Source organism: Salvelinus alpinus, chromosome 8 (assembly GCF_045679555.1).
Source record: "Salvelinus alpinus chromosome 8, SLU_Salpinus.1, whole genome shotgun sequence".
NCBI lineage: Eukaryota > Metazoa > Chordata > Actinopteri > Salmoniformes > Salmonidae > Salvelinus > Salvelinus alpinus.
This window is the reverse complement of record NC_092093.1, coordinates 50,455,149-50,469,359: the sequence shown is the minus strand read 5'-3', so window position 1 is coordinate 50,469,359 and position 14,211 is coordinate 50,455,149. Positions and strand designations below refer to the sequence as shown.

Genomic DNA, 14,211 nt, shown 5'->3' with positions numbered 1-14,211 from the left:
TACCTGCCTCCTCTAACCACTAGGCTACCAGCTCATCTAACCACTAGGCTACCAGCCTCATCTAACCACTAGGCTACCTGCCACCCCAAAAGGTTTGAATGTTATTATATTTTCAACAACAAAAAAAGGAACAAAAAAAGGAGAAAAACATTTCTAAAACAATGGCTAATAGTTGAATAACACATTTGTTACAACGTTTTCCCTCTACTTTCATTCATCTGACAACACTTATGCAAAATTTCCCACAGGTGGCACAAGAGCGCTAGTCATCCTCCAGTTTCCACGACGCGCCTTTTGCTATAATCTCAGTGATGATCTGACGTGCTCTGACGCGTCGTATTTCTGTCAGGCGCTCCGGGCCCGGTCCTATAAGGGTCCATTGATGAGCAGACTGGTACAAAAGCGCTCAGCCACTGTTATGTTATGAGAGAGGTGAAGGACTGTCACTGCAACAGAGGGAAGGGCGCAACACACTGACAGTGTGTCTATTCGCGACTCCGTTCTCACGGAATCTTTGCGGACTTGTGAAAGCTGGGACTCTGCTCGATCGAGAAGCAACTTTAGAAAAGCAGATAGCCTACATTTATTTTTTAGGTTTGCGTTCATTGTTTCAATTATTAGCTGATTTCTTTTGCAGTCTTGGGATAATTTATTTAACAAAAAGCAGTCTAATAGACCTTCTATTTAAGGCGTTTTGAATTGACAGTATTCTGACCGTTTTGTTTCATAAACAACACTGGTTATATTAGTTTAATTCGTTTACTAGTCAGTTCGGTACATAGCCGAACATATCACAACTTTTGCTGCTATAACTGACTTGTCATTCAAACCATAAAAGACGAAAGAACTGTGCGTGCGCATTCTATAAAAGTTTTATCTCCCGTTTTTTTATTTATTTAAATATCTTTCTCAAGATGATGAATGCGATGGTAATTTTTGCGGAGTTCTTTGTGGTAATCTTGAAAGTACTCTGGGCTTTTGTTACCGCCGGGGCGAAATGGGTGGTGCGGCCGAAGGAGAAGAGTGTGGCGGGACAGGTGTGTCTTATCACCGGGGCTGGAAGCGGTCTGGGTCGGCTGTTCGCCAAGGAGTTCGCTCGGAGACGGGCAGTATTGGTGCTGTGGGACATCAACAGCCAAAGCAACGAAGAAACGGCGGAGTTGGTACGGGAAATCTACCGAGAACTGGACAGTGAAACCCCGATGTCCAAAGATGGTGAGTTCGTTGCCTGAAAATATCTGTCACCCGATCCTTGCAGCACTTATTTTCCTCCTGTAGGCTAGTGTATAGAGCTCGTCAGCTTGATAAAGTCTGGTCAGGGTCACCCTAGATGACATTGTGTATTCTATTGATCGCAACATTGTACTAACAAGATTGTATCTTGTTTAAACATGAATGTTTTTAAGCCAACTATTTACTGTCGACTTTAGTTGATTTATAATAGCGCATTGCTGTAGCCTATTAGATCCGTAGCTGGGCTGCATAATTCTGCGGAGAACTTAACTTAAATCAGTAGCCTGCTCAGGCACTAAGGTCCGATAACTATGGTCATTGGCAGGGAGCTATCTCTCTCTCTCTCTCTCTCTGTCTCTCCCTGTCTCTGTCTGTCTCTCTCTCTATCTCTCTCTCGCTCTCTCTCTCTCTGTCTCTGTCTCTCTCTCTCTCTCTCTGTCTCTGTCTCTCTCTCGCTCTCTCTCTCTCTCTCTCTTTCTCTCTGTCTCTCTCTCAATTCAATTCAATTCAAGGGGCTTTATTGGCATGGGAAACATGTGTTAACATTGCCAAAGCAAGTGAGGTAGATAATATACAAAAGTTAAATGAACAATACAAATTAACAGTAAACATTACACATACAGAAGTTTCAAAACAATAAAGACATCACAAATGTCATATTGTATATATACAGTGTTGTAACAATGTAACAACTCTCTCTCTCTCTGTCTCTCTGTCTCTCTCTCTCTCTCTCTCTCTCTCTCTCTCTCTCTCTCTCTCTCTCTCTGTGGGTCTATGCGGTATTAGTGTAAAGGACGTCACGCTGCTTGCTTAGCGAGTACCACTTCGTCCTGATTCGGCTCACACAAACTCTCGAACCATATAACGTTACCTCTGCCTTGCTAGCACGTAACCGCCCTCCTGAGGGGCATCTTACCAGTCGGCGCAACGCGAAAAGTTATCTAGTCACTGGCGCAAGTGGGGACACTTCGGGCAGTGTACGTTTCACACATCCCCATAGGCAATGTCAGGATACTAGTATAGCACAAGGGGATACAATATATTGTGTCTTATTTTAGTCTACCTACCACCACATGCAGTGTGCACAGAACAGCTATAGAGGGCTGACAATTATACATTTCACAACTGCTGCATAGCAATCTAACGGTCCGACTTTCCCATAAACCTTTACAATGATTTTCGATGGCTTGATTTGAAATGTTTTTTTATTACTTTGATTTGCACTGTTCTGACTGTCTGTCTGCACCCCAGTGCCGCTGTGCTGTAGTCCATTCTCACCCCCCCCCCTCTCTCCAGGAGCAGTTGGAGGGTTAGAAGAGATTCCTCCCTTCCAGCCACAGGTGTACACGTACGTGTGTGACGTGGGCAAGCGGGAGAGTGTGTACTCCACGGCGGAGAAGGTGCGTCGGGAGGTGGGCAACGTGGACATGTTGATAAACAACGCTGGCGTGGTCTCTGGTCACCATCTCCTGGAGTGTCCTGACGAGCTGATCGAACGCACCATGCTGGTCAACTGCCACGCACACTTCTGGGTGAGTCCCCCACGGCTACTGTACTGTCATCCCTGTCCCCCACGCCTACTGTACTGTCATCCCTGTCCCCCATGCCTACTGTACGTCATCCCTGTCCCCCACGCCTACTGTACGTCATCCCTGTCCCCCACGCCTACTGTACGTCATCCCTGTCCCCCACGCCTACTGTACGTCATCCCTGTCCCCCACGCCTACTGTAGTGTCATCCCTGTCCCCCACGCCTACTGTACTGTCATCCCTGTCCCCTGTCCCCCACGCCTACTGTACTGTCATCCCTGTTCCCCACGCCTACTGTACTGTCATCCCTGTCCCCTGTCCCCCACGCCTACTGTACTGTCATCCCTGTTCCCCACGCCTACTGTACTGTCATCCCTGTCCCCCACGCCTACTGTACTGTCATCCCTGTCCCCTGTCCCCCACGCCTACTGTACTGTCATCCCTGTCCCCCACGGCTACTGTACTGTCATCCCTGTCCCCCACGCCTACTGTACTGTCATCCCTGTTCCCCACGCCTACTGTACTGTCATCCCTGTCCCCCACGCCTACTGTACTGTCATCCCTGTCCCCTGTCCCCCACGCCTACTGTACTGTCATCCCTGTCCCCCACGGCTACTGTACTGTCATCCCTGTCCCCCACGCCTACTGTACTGTCATCCCTGTCCCCCACGCCTACTGTACTGTCATCCCTGTCCCCCACGCCTAATGTACTGTCATCCCTGTCCCCCACGCCTACTGTACTGTCATCCCTGTCCCCTGTCCCCCACGCCTACTGTACTGTCATCCCTGTCCCCCACGCCTACTGTAGTGTCATCCCTGTCCCCTGTCCCCCACGCCTACTGCACTGTCATCCCTGTCCCCCACGCCTACTGTAGTGTCATCCCTGTCCCCTGTCCCCCACGCCTACTGCACTGTCATCCCTGTCCCCTGTCCCCCACACCTACTGTAGTGTTATCCCTGTCCCCTGTCCCCCACGCCTACTGCACTGTCATCCCTGTCCCCTGTCCCCCACGCCTACTGTACTGTCATCCCTGTCCCCCACGCCTACTGTACTGTCATCCCTGTCCCCTGTCCCCCACGCCTACTGTACTGTCATCCCTGTCCCCCACGCCTACTGTACTGTCATCCCTGTCCCCTGTCCCCCACGCCTACTGCACTGTCATCCCTGTCCCCCACGCCTACTGTACTGTCATCCCTGTCCCCCACGCCACCTGTACTGTCATCCCTGTCCCCCATACCTACTGTGTCCCTGTCCCCCATACCTACTGTCATCCCTGTCCCCCATACCTACTGTCACTCCTGTCCCCCATACATACTGTCACTCCTGTCCCCCATACCTACTGTACTGTCATCCATGTCCCCCATACCTACTGTCATCCTTGTCCCCCATACCTACTGTCATCCCTGTCCCCAATACCTACTGTCATCCCTGTCCCCCATACCTACTGTCATCCCTGTCCCCCATACCTACTGTCATCCCTGTCCCCATACCTACTGTCATCCCTGTCCCCATACCTACTGTTATCCCTGTCCCCCATACCTACTGTCATCCCTGTCCCCATACCTACTGTCATCCCTGTCCTCCATACCTACTGTCATCCCTGTCCCCATACCTACTGTCATCCCTGTCCCCCATACATACTGTTATCCCTGTCCCCCATACCTACTGTCATCCCTGTCCCCCATACCTACTGTCATCCCTGTCCCCCATACCTACTGTTATCCCTGTCCCCCATACCTACTGTCATCCCTGTCCCCCATACCTACTGTCATCCCTGTCCCCATACCTACTGTCATCCCTGTCTCCCATACCTACTGTCATCCCTGTCCCCATACCTACCCTACTGTCATCCCTGTCCCCCATACCTACTGTCATCCCTGTCCCTACTGTCATCCCTGTCCCCCATACCTACTGTCATCCCTGTCCCCCATACCTACTGTTATCCCTGCCCCCCATACCTACTGTCATCCCTGTCCCCCATACCTACTGTCATCCCTGTCCCCCATACCTACTGTCATCCCTGCCCCCCATACCTACTGTCATCCCTGCCCCCCATACCTACTGTCATCCCTGTCCCCCATACCTACTGTTATCCCTGCCCCCCATACCTACTGTTATCCCTGCCCCCCATACCTACTGTCATCCCTGCCCCCCATACCTACTGTCATCCCTGCCCCCCATACCTACTGTCATCCCTGTCCCCCATACCTACTGTTATCCCTGCCCCCCATACCTACTGTTATCCCTGCCCCCCATACCTACTGTTATCCCTGCCCCCCATACCTACTGTCATCCCTGCCCCCCATACCTACTGTCATCCCTGTCCCCCATACCTACTGTTATCCCTGCCCCCCATACCTACTGTCATCCCTGTCCCCCATACCTACTGTTATCCCTGCCCCCCATACCTACTGTTATCCCTGTCCCCCATACCTACTGTCATCCCTGTCTCCCATACCTACTGTTATCCCTGCCTCCCATACCTACTGTCATCCCTGCCCCCCATACCTACTGTCATCCCTGTCCCCCATACCTACTGTTATCCCTGCCCCCCATACCTACTGTCATCCCTGTCCCCCATACCTACTGTCATCCCTGTCCCCCATACCTACTGTCATCCCTGTCCCCCATACCTACTGTTATCCCTGCCCCCCATACCTACTGTTATCCCTGCCCCCCATACCTACTGTCATCCCTGCCCCCCATACCTACTGTCATCCCTGCCCCCCATACCTACTGTTATCCCTGCCCCCCATACCTACTGTCATCCCTGTCCCCCATACCTACTGTCATCCCTGTCTCCCATACCTACTGTTATCCCTGCCTCCCATACCTACTGTTATCCCTGCCTCCCATACCTACTGTTATCCCTGCCCCCCATACCTACTGTTATCCCTGCCCCCCATACCTACTGTACTGTCATCTGAATCAATATCACCTTTATTCCCCAATAAAGGTGACTGATGACAAAAGGACTTTAAACACCATTTTACCAGGTCAAATTCCTGGTTCATGTTAATGTACTAAAATGAACCAGGAATTTGACCTGGTGAAATGGTGTTTAAAGTCCCTTTGTCATCAATGGGTCGTAAAATGGTGTTTAAAGTCCCTTTGTCATCAATGGGTATTTTATAGTTTTTTTTTTCTGTGATCGCTGTATGATTAATTGAAATAACTCGGCCATGTTGTCAAGCATAAGGACCCACGTAGTTTAAACATCCATTTAGTCATCTGAAAGTGTTTACTACTAAATCTACTCCAGTCTGTGGATTACACTGTAATAACAAAGTGACATCATCGGTTCTCCAGAAGCTCTTATCTTCAGACCACCTTTTTATCCTGATGTTTACTGCTCTTGACAGCTTCTATATGGATGTTTCTTCATAATGTGTGTGTGCCAAACTCTGGTTAATTTAGGGGTGCGTGTTAATTTAGGGAAGCATGTCTGTCTATGTGTGGAAAGTAAATGACCATAAATAGTTACCCTGTATCTTCAGTCTGTGCAGACAGCTCTCCTCTCCCAGCCTCAGAGAGCGAGAGAGAGTGGTGGGGCTGGGTTTGGTTTGATGTTACAACTGAAGACAGCTGTTTGGCAGGCAGAAAAAGAGGGTGTGTTCCAAAATGGCACCCTATTCCCTATGTAGTGCACTACTTTTAACCAGAGCCCTATGGGACCCTGGTCAAAAGTAGTGCACTCTATAGGGGAACCATTTGGAACAGAGAGACTTCTCCATTTGTTTTCCCTCTTCCTCGCCTGCCAACATGAATATTTATCTGCAAGACTAGATGAACCTCGGAGATGACGGAGAATGCACACGTCTCTGTCCTAGTTGTAGTGGTGGTTGACGAACGGGATATTTTAGAAAACGTACGCAGGCAAACGATCTGTACCGTCTTCACACACATACACACACACACACACACACACACACACACACACACACACACACACACACACACACACACACACACACACACACACACACACACACACACACATACACACACACACACACACACACACACACACACACACACAATCTGCTTGACCAGAGTAGTTAATTAAAAGCCCATTTGAAAGGGTACATCCTGTCTGCAGGGTGGGGATGTAAGGGGGGGGTGGGGGTCGCTTGTTTGTATTAGGCCCCATGACCCCACCACCCCCCCCTCTAATTAAGCTCATGTTAGTAAACGAGTCTATTCTGAGGGGTGCGTAGAGCATTGTTGAGATCACCACCCCTGTGGTGGGGCAGTTGTGATGGGGGGGGGGGGGGCAATTTGTTCAGAAACCTGCAGAAAGATGACTCCCCCCCCCCCCCTGAAGAACCAGGAAGCTCTTTTATAGCACAGCTTGACTAGGTTGCGCTACAATCACAATCGGCCATATTTGTTTGTTTCATGCGGGGGTGACGAATGACACACTGATTGAATGGAGTGTTTGTTTGCCACAGGGCTTAGAGTGGAGAAAACGGTCCGTTTCGTTATCAATCACCCCATATGATGTGATGCTATACATTTCAGCACGAACAGTCTCTTGTCTGTCCAATGTACTGTAGGAGACGGGTTATCTAGGACCGACCCATGAACTTAGTGAAGAGTCCCTGGGTTATGTAGGAGACGGGTTATCTAGGACCGACCCATGAACTTAGTGAAGAGTCCCTGGGTTATGTAGGAGACGGGTTATAGACTTCCTCTCCCCAGCCACACTCCTCCTCAGCTCTGTTACTGTTAGGGTATGTCTCAACTTGCACCCTATTCTCTATAAATAGGGTGCACTATATAGGGAATAGGGTGCACTATATAGGGTGCACTATATAGGGAATAGGGTGCACTATATAGGGAATAGGGTGCCCTTCGAATCCAGTGGTGTAGTAGTCTAGATTCTCCTGCTTCTGTTTTCTCTTGTTCTGTGCGGAGGGAGGGGAGGAAGGGAGGGAGGAGGGGAGGGGGAGGGAGGGGAGCGAGAGGAGGGGAGGTGGGAGATGAAAGCAGGGCCTAATGAATATGGACAGACCAGTATGTCAGAATGGAGGATGTGGTTCATTAAAGATGCCAGCTGGATGAATAGAGCTTGGACCAACATGGAACCTGTCGACTGAGTCCCAAATGGCCCTCTGCTCTCTCTCTGCTCTCTCTCTGCTCTCTCTCTGCTCTCTCTCTGCTCTCTATCTGCTCTCCCCGTAAGGCTCTCGTCAAAAGTAGTGCACTACATAGGGGATAGGGTGTCGCGTGGGATGCAGAGCTCCTCTCTTACACAAACGCGTGCTAAACCGCTGCTGCTGTAGACCACCTGCATGTAAGGAGCGATCACACACTGCTTTTCCTGTGTGTTGGGTTGGTAGGGTACAGATTCTCCTGTGTGTTGGGTTGCTAGGGTACAGATTCTCCTGTGTGTTGGGTTGCTAGGCTACAGGTATATTGTAGTCATCCATACCATGAGACAACAACTAACCACTAATGTGATTTTGGGCTAGTCATATATATATACAGTGGGGAGAACAAGTATTTGATACACTGCCGATTTTGCAGGTTTTCCTACTTACAAAGCATGTAGAGGTCTGTCATTTTTATCATAGGTACACTTCAACTGTGAGAGACGGAATCTAAAACAAAAATCCAGAAAATCACATTGTATGATTTTTAAGTAATTAATTTGCATTTTATTGCATGACATAAGTATTTGATCACCTACCAACCAGTAAGAATTCCGGCTCTCACAGACCTGTTAGTTTTTCTTTAAGAAGCCCTCCTGTTCTCCACTCATTACCTGTATTAACTGCACCTGTTTGAACTCGTTACCTGTATAAAAGACACCTGTCCACACACTCAATCAAACAGACTCCAACCTCTCCACAATGGCCAAGACCAGAGAGCTGTGTAAGGACATCAGGGATAAATTGTAGACCTGTACAAGGCTGGGATGGGCTACAGGACAATAGGCAAGCAGCTTGGTGAGAAGGCAACAACTGTTGGCACAATTATTAGAAAATGGAAGAAGTTCAAGATGACGGTCAATCACCCTCGGTCTGGGGCTCCATGCAAGATCTCACCTCGTGGGGCATCAATGATCATGAGGAAGGTGAGGGATCAGCCCAGAACTACACGGCAGGACCTGGTCAATGACCTGAAGAGAGCTGGGACCACAGTCTCAAAGAAAACCATTAGTAACACACTACGCCGTCATGGATTAAAATCCTGCAGCGCACGCAAGGTCCCCCTGCTCAAGCCAGCGCATGTCCAGGCCCGTCTGAAGTTTGCCAATGACCATCTGGATGATCCAGAGGAGGAATGGGAGAAGGTCATGTGGTCTGATGAGACAAAAATAGAGCTTTTTGCTCTAAACTCCACTCGCCGTGTTTGGAGGAATAGAAGGATGAGTACAACCCCAAGAACACCATCCCAACCGTGAAGCATGGAGGTGGAAACATCATTCTTTGGGGATGCTTTTCTGCAAAGGGGACAGGACGACTGCACCGTATTGAGGGGAGGATGGATGGGGCCATGTATCGCGAGATCTTGACCAACAACCTCCTTCCCTCAGTAAGAGCATTGAAGATGGGTCGTGGCTGGGTCTTCCAGCATGACAACGACCCGAAACACACAGCCAGGGCAACTAAGGAGTGGCTCCGTAAGAAGCATCTCAAGGTCCTGGAGTGGCCTAGCCAGTCTCCAGACCTGAACCCAATAGAAAATCTTTGGAGGGAGCCGAAAGTCCGTATTGCCCAGCGACAGCCCCGAAACCTAAAGGATCTGGAGAAGGTCTGTATGGAGGAGTGGGCCAAAATCCCTGCTGCAGTGTGTGCAAACCTGGTCAAGAACTACAGGAAACGTATGATCTCTGTAATTGCAAACTAAGGTTTCTGTACCAAATATTCAGTTCTGCTTTTCTGATGTATCAAATACTTATGTCATGCAATAAAATGCAAATTAATTACTTAAAAATCATACAATGTGATTTTCTGGATTTTTGTTTTAGATTCCTTCTCTCACAGTTGAAGTGTACCTATGATAAAAATTACAGACCTCTACATGCTTTGTAAGTAGGAAAACCTGCAAAATCGTCAGTGTATCAAATACTTGTTCTCCCCACTGTATATATATATTAGTCGAGTAGGACGTTAAAACTAGTTTGTTGCTTTTAAAACGTTAAACTCAGTGGTTCTTCTACTGCCAGAAAGAACAGATTAAAATCCGGGAGAGAGGTTCAGTTCCTGTCAGTTTTAGTTTACAGAGGGATTGTGGGAGTTTGCTCCTCTGCTGCTTTCTCAAGCTTGTCATCTCTCTCCTTTGGTCATAAACCGTCTGTTGTCTATTCTAAGTTGGATGTTTTCTGAAGAGGAAAACAATGAAGAAATTCTCCAGAAGCCTCCATTTTGTATATTTTCTTTCTACGTCTTGTCTAACATTTAGCTTATTATTAAAGCCAACTAATATCCTGCAGGGTGGCAGTAGCTTGGCCCACCCAGGGTAACAGTTGTGAATGATTACTGCTGCCCCTAAAGCACATAGTCTGGCCTCTCCTTTGTGACAGTCAACACATCTCTGCGTCTCTGCACTCTGAATAACGCTCAAGTCTGGCCCTTAAGAGTGAAGTTTGAAGTCTTCCTCTCTCTCGCTGGCCTCTCAACCAGCACCGACCTCCCGTCTCCTTCCCTTCCCATCTCTTCCTCCCCTCTCTGATCCCACGCGACCTGGCAGGTGGTTCGCTGCTCTGACTCCATCTGAAACGCTCCGAGTGTAGAAACTGGAGAGGGAGACTAAAGGGGAAGGGCAAATCCAGATGGGAGAAGGAGAGGCTATGTCTTGAAAGTGTGTCTGAGCAGGAGGGTTTGCCTGCGTGTTGTTGTGGGAATGCAGCTCCGATAGTGACGTGAACAGGAAGTGGGTGGTTATCTCAGGATGAGTCTGTTAACACGCAGTGCTCCTCCTCCATGGGCCCCTGGTGGCTCCTGTGATCCCCGAGGCCTGATTCAGACGGCCCGGCCCAGGATGGGAGTCACCGGGTCCAGCTCTGACCATTCGGTCACGGATCAGCCGGCGCTGACTCAGATCCCTGGCGCTTTCACTTTCCTGTGTTGAAGGGAGAGGAGGTGGAGGAGGGGTGGGGCTGTGGGGGGGGGGGGGGGGGGGGGTACTTCTTCATTGACTTGATAATGCCTGATAACTCAACAGCTGGCCTGGTAGTGTTAAGGAAATGGGAGTAAACACACACACACACACACACACACACACACACACACACACAGAGAGAGTAAGTGGATATGGAATGTTCTGGCTGGTGTACAGAGAGGAGGTACAGAGTTTTCCGCCTTGATTCATTCTTATTGTGAATTAAGTTTAAGTAGTGAAAAATAACTATAGATAACTGACTTAATCAGGGTATTCAACAGGTGTGTGTGTGTGATGCAGTGTCCCTCCTATCTCAGTACCCATGTCGTGGGACGCTCCGTGGAGAATGGCATTGTGGGAAACCAAAAAGGAGCGGGATAGGAAAAGGAAGGCCGTCACTTCCTCCAGGCTAGATTAGACGAGAGGCTAATGGTCAGTTGCTGTCTGAAACACTTAATGTGACAATTGGTTTATTGTCTAAGGATAATGGGTTTGACTTGATGCCAAGCGACAGGAGCCAAGTTCCCCTCCCTGCATTCCTGCCCGGCCCGGAGAAAGGAGGCAGCCAGGCAGAAGGGTCGTACTTGACTGGTTTTATATGAGCCCTCCCTGGGCTCAGGGCACCTGTAGGCTGGCTGGGGTAGGCTGGGCTGGCTAGGTGGGGTAGGCTGGGCTGGCTAGGCAGGCTAGGCTAGGCTGGGCTGGCTGGGCTACGCTACGCTGGCTGGGGTAGGCTAGGCTGGCTGGGCTGGCTGGGCTACGCTGGCTGGGCTACGCTACGCTGGCTAAACACTGTTGTCCTATTCAGGAAGGGGAGAGTACTGGTGTCCTATTCAGGAAGGGGAGAGTACTGGTGTCCTATTCAGGAAGTCTGTGCTGGAAGGGAAGTTGCCTTGAGGTTTTTGTAGTGGAGTTTCAGGGAAAGAGAATTGACTATAGCACTATTAAGGGTTTTATGGGTTTTCTATGCATACATGATTTCATAATGAAGCAAACTAAGGATGATTCCCTTTTTGGATGGCTGTTTTAATCATTCTCATCCCATGATCCCACACTATATAGACACACCTGACTGTGTCCTTCTCCTACTTTAGGAATCCGCTTCTGTTGCTATGACTACACAAACCCTCCACTTTCTCAAGCCTCAATCAATACAGCAATCAAAACAAAATGTCCTTATGGGTGTTTTCTTTGACCAAGGACATTGTGGTTCTGTCTCCAGCCTCCGGGTTAAGGTTGGTCCTTCTAATTAAACGACCATCTGGCCTTTCTCTAGCATTTGTTCATATTCCTGTTGGCCAGGCGCTAGCACTAATGCACTCTGACACCCCAGCTGCGAGCAGCTTTGTGTGGGCAAGATTGTCTTAGGGGTATGCAGCAATTAGAGGCAGGCAGCGGGCAGGACCCCCCCCCCCCCCAAAGGGGCCCGGGAGGCCGAGTGGCTCTGTTGGTGGGGGTAATTAAGCGGAACTGAGAGCGTTGAGGCCCAATTACGGACCTCTCTGATGTAAGACATGAGCCCCTGGTCGCTTTCACACGTTTCGTGTCAGAGGTCGATGGAGGTCGCGGCCGACACTCCTGAGAAGCAGGGCATCATGGGAGGGCTGGGAGTTTGGGTGGAGAGTGGTCTCTGTTTTGCCTGCTATACGTAGAGCCAGGAGGTTTTCCTTCATGCACATTTAACCTAACTAGATATAAAATCAGAAGTCTTGGAACTATCAATGACAGTCAACTCAGGATGACCTCACGTCAGCTCGTCTAACTTACATCTCTGACCTCACAGTTCTGCCTTGAAAGCCAGATCTTTTTCAAAATGAGTTTACCAGTCATGTCTTATTTTCCTGTCCTGATGACAGGTAGGCCCAGTCATTGTACTGCTGGACCCCTCCCTTCCCCCTGGATGTGGGAGTGGGTTCTGGGTTGAGTTTGCTGGACCAGGTAGAAGCATCTCTCCGCTAATGCTCCATTTGCACGCATAGCCCTACTCACTCACCGCCATCTTGGCACGGAGAAGCCTGTCTCCACTCCTTGCCTAGTCCTGTTATTCCTTGAGTCCACCCCCCCCTCCCCCTCCCTCCCCCCCAACATCACTCAATGTGAATATTGCAGCAGTTTCAGATTTTAATGTCCTGGAAAAGTGCAGCTGTTTCTCTGCGCCTGCATCAGAGCTTCTTCTCCTAACAGCAGAACAGGGCAGACCTCCTGCCATTACCTCTGCCTGCCAGTTGTTTAAATATCTCTTCCCATCCAAAGATAGTCTGGAAGTGATTAATGCTCCCTCTAGCTTCTCACATAAAGAGACCTCTACACCAATCAGACAGACCGATACAGAGAGAGAAGAGACCTCTACACCAATCAGACAGACCGATACAGAGAGAGAAGAGACCTCTACACCAATCAGACAGACCGATACAGAGAGAGAAGAGACCTCTACACCAATCAGACAGACCGATACAGAGAGAGAAGAGACCTCTACACCAATCAGACAGACCGATACAGAGAGAGAAGAGACCTCTACACCAATCAGACAGACCGATACAGAGAGAGAAGAGACCTCTACACCAATCTGGTTATCAGACAGATACAGAGATCACGGTACCATAAAGATGAGGGTATTCCAAATAACACCCTATTCCCTATGTAGTGCACTACTTTTGACCAGAGGGTAGTGCACTACTTTTGACCACAGACACCTTTGGGATGCACTCTGTATCTGACCGGTCTGCTCTCTCAGAATCACATTTTTAATGAGGTGTGGTTCCTTCTCATAGCTGAACGGCCTGGTACCACTCATTCAAATACTCACTAAATCACTCACTCAGTCTCTCCTGCTCGATCTTTCTCAGCCTCTCTCTCTCTCCTTCTCTCTCTCTCTCTCTCTCTCTCTTACTCTCCTTCTCTCTCTCTCTCTCTCTCTCTCTTACTCTCCTTCTCTCTCTCTCTCTCTCTCTTACTCTCCTTCTCTCTCTCTCTCTCTCTTACTCTCCTTCTCTCTCAATTCAATTCAATTCAATTCAATTGACTTTATTGACATGGCAAGTTATTATTACTTACATTGTCAAAGTATACATATCGAAAAATGTAAATAAAATATATATGTATATATATACACAAAATATATATATATTTATATATAAATAAATGGTGGGATTAACAGCAATAATAATAGTAGTAGTGGACATGGGATTACCATTAATAACAGCTACAACAACAATATTAATCAGAACAACAATACATTAAAGCAACAGTAGTAGACCAGTGTCAATATGACTGAGAAGACACATGACCTTCTCTCTCTCTCTCTCTTACTCTCCTTCTCTCTCTCTCTCTTACTCTCCG

General features: G+C 48.8%; 1 protein-coding gene across 1 annotated transcript in view; it reads left to right on the top strand.

Annotated features, from left to right (window-relative positions):
- Positions 1–391: 391 nt before the first annotated feature.
- LOC139583250 (retinol dehydrogenase 10-A) overlaps positions 392–14,211 on the top strand; it is a 32,363-nt gene continuing 18,543 nt past the window's right edge. Inside the window, exons 1-2 of the mRNA XM_071414110.1 lie at positions 392–1,215; positions 2,530–2,765. Of these exons, the coding sequence (XP_071270211.1) occupies positions 915–1,215; positions 2,530–2,765 (537 nt within the window). The 5' untranslated portion in view covers positions 392–914. The remainder of the gene's footprint in view (positions 1,216–2,529; positions 2,766–14,211) is intronic.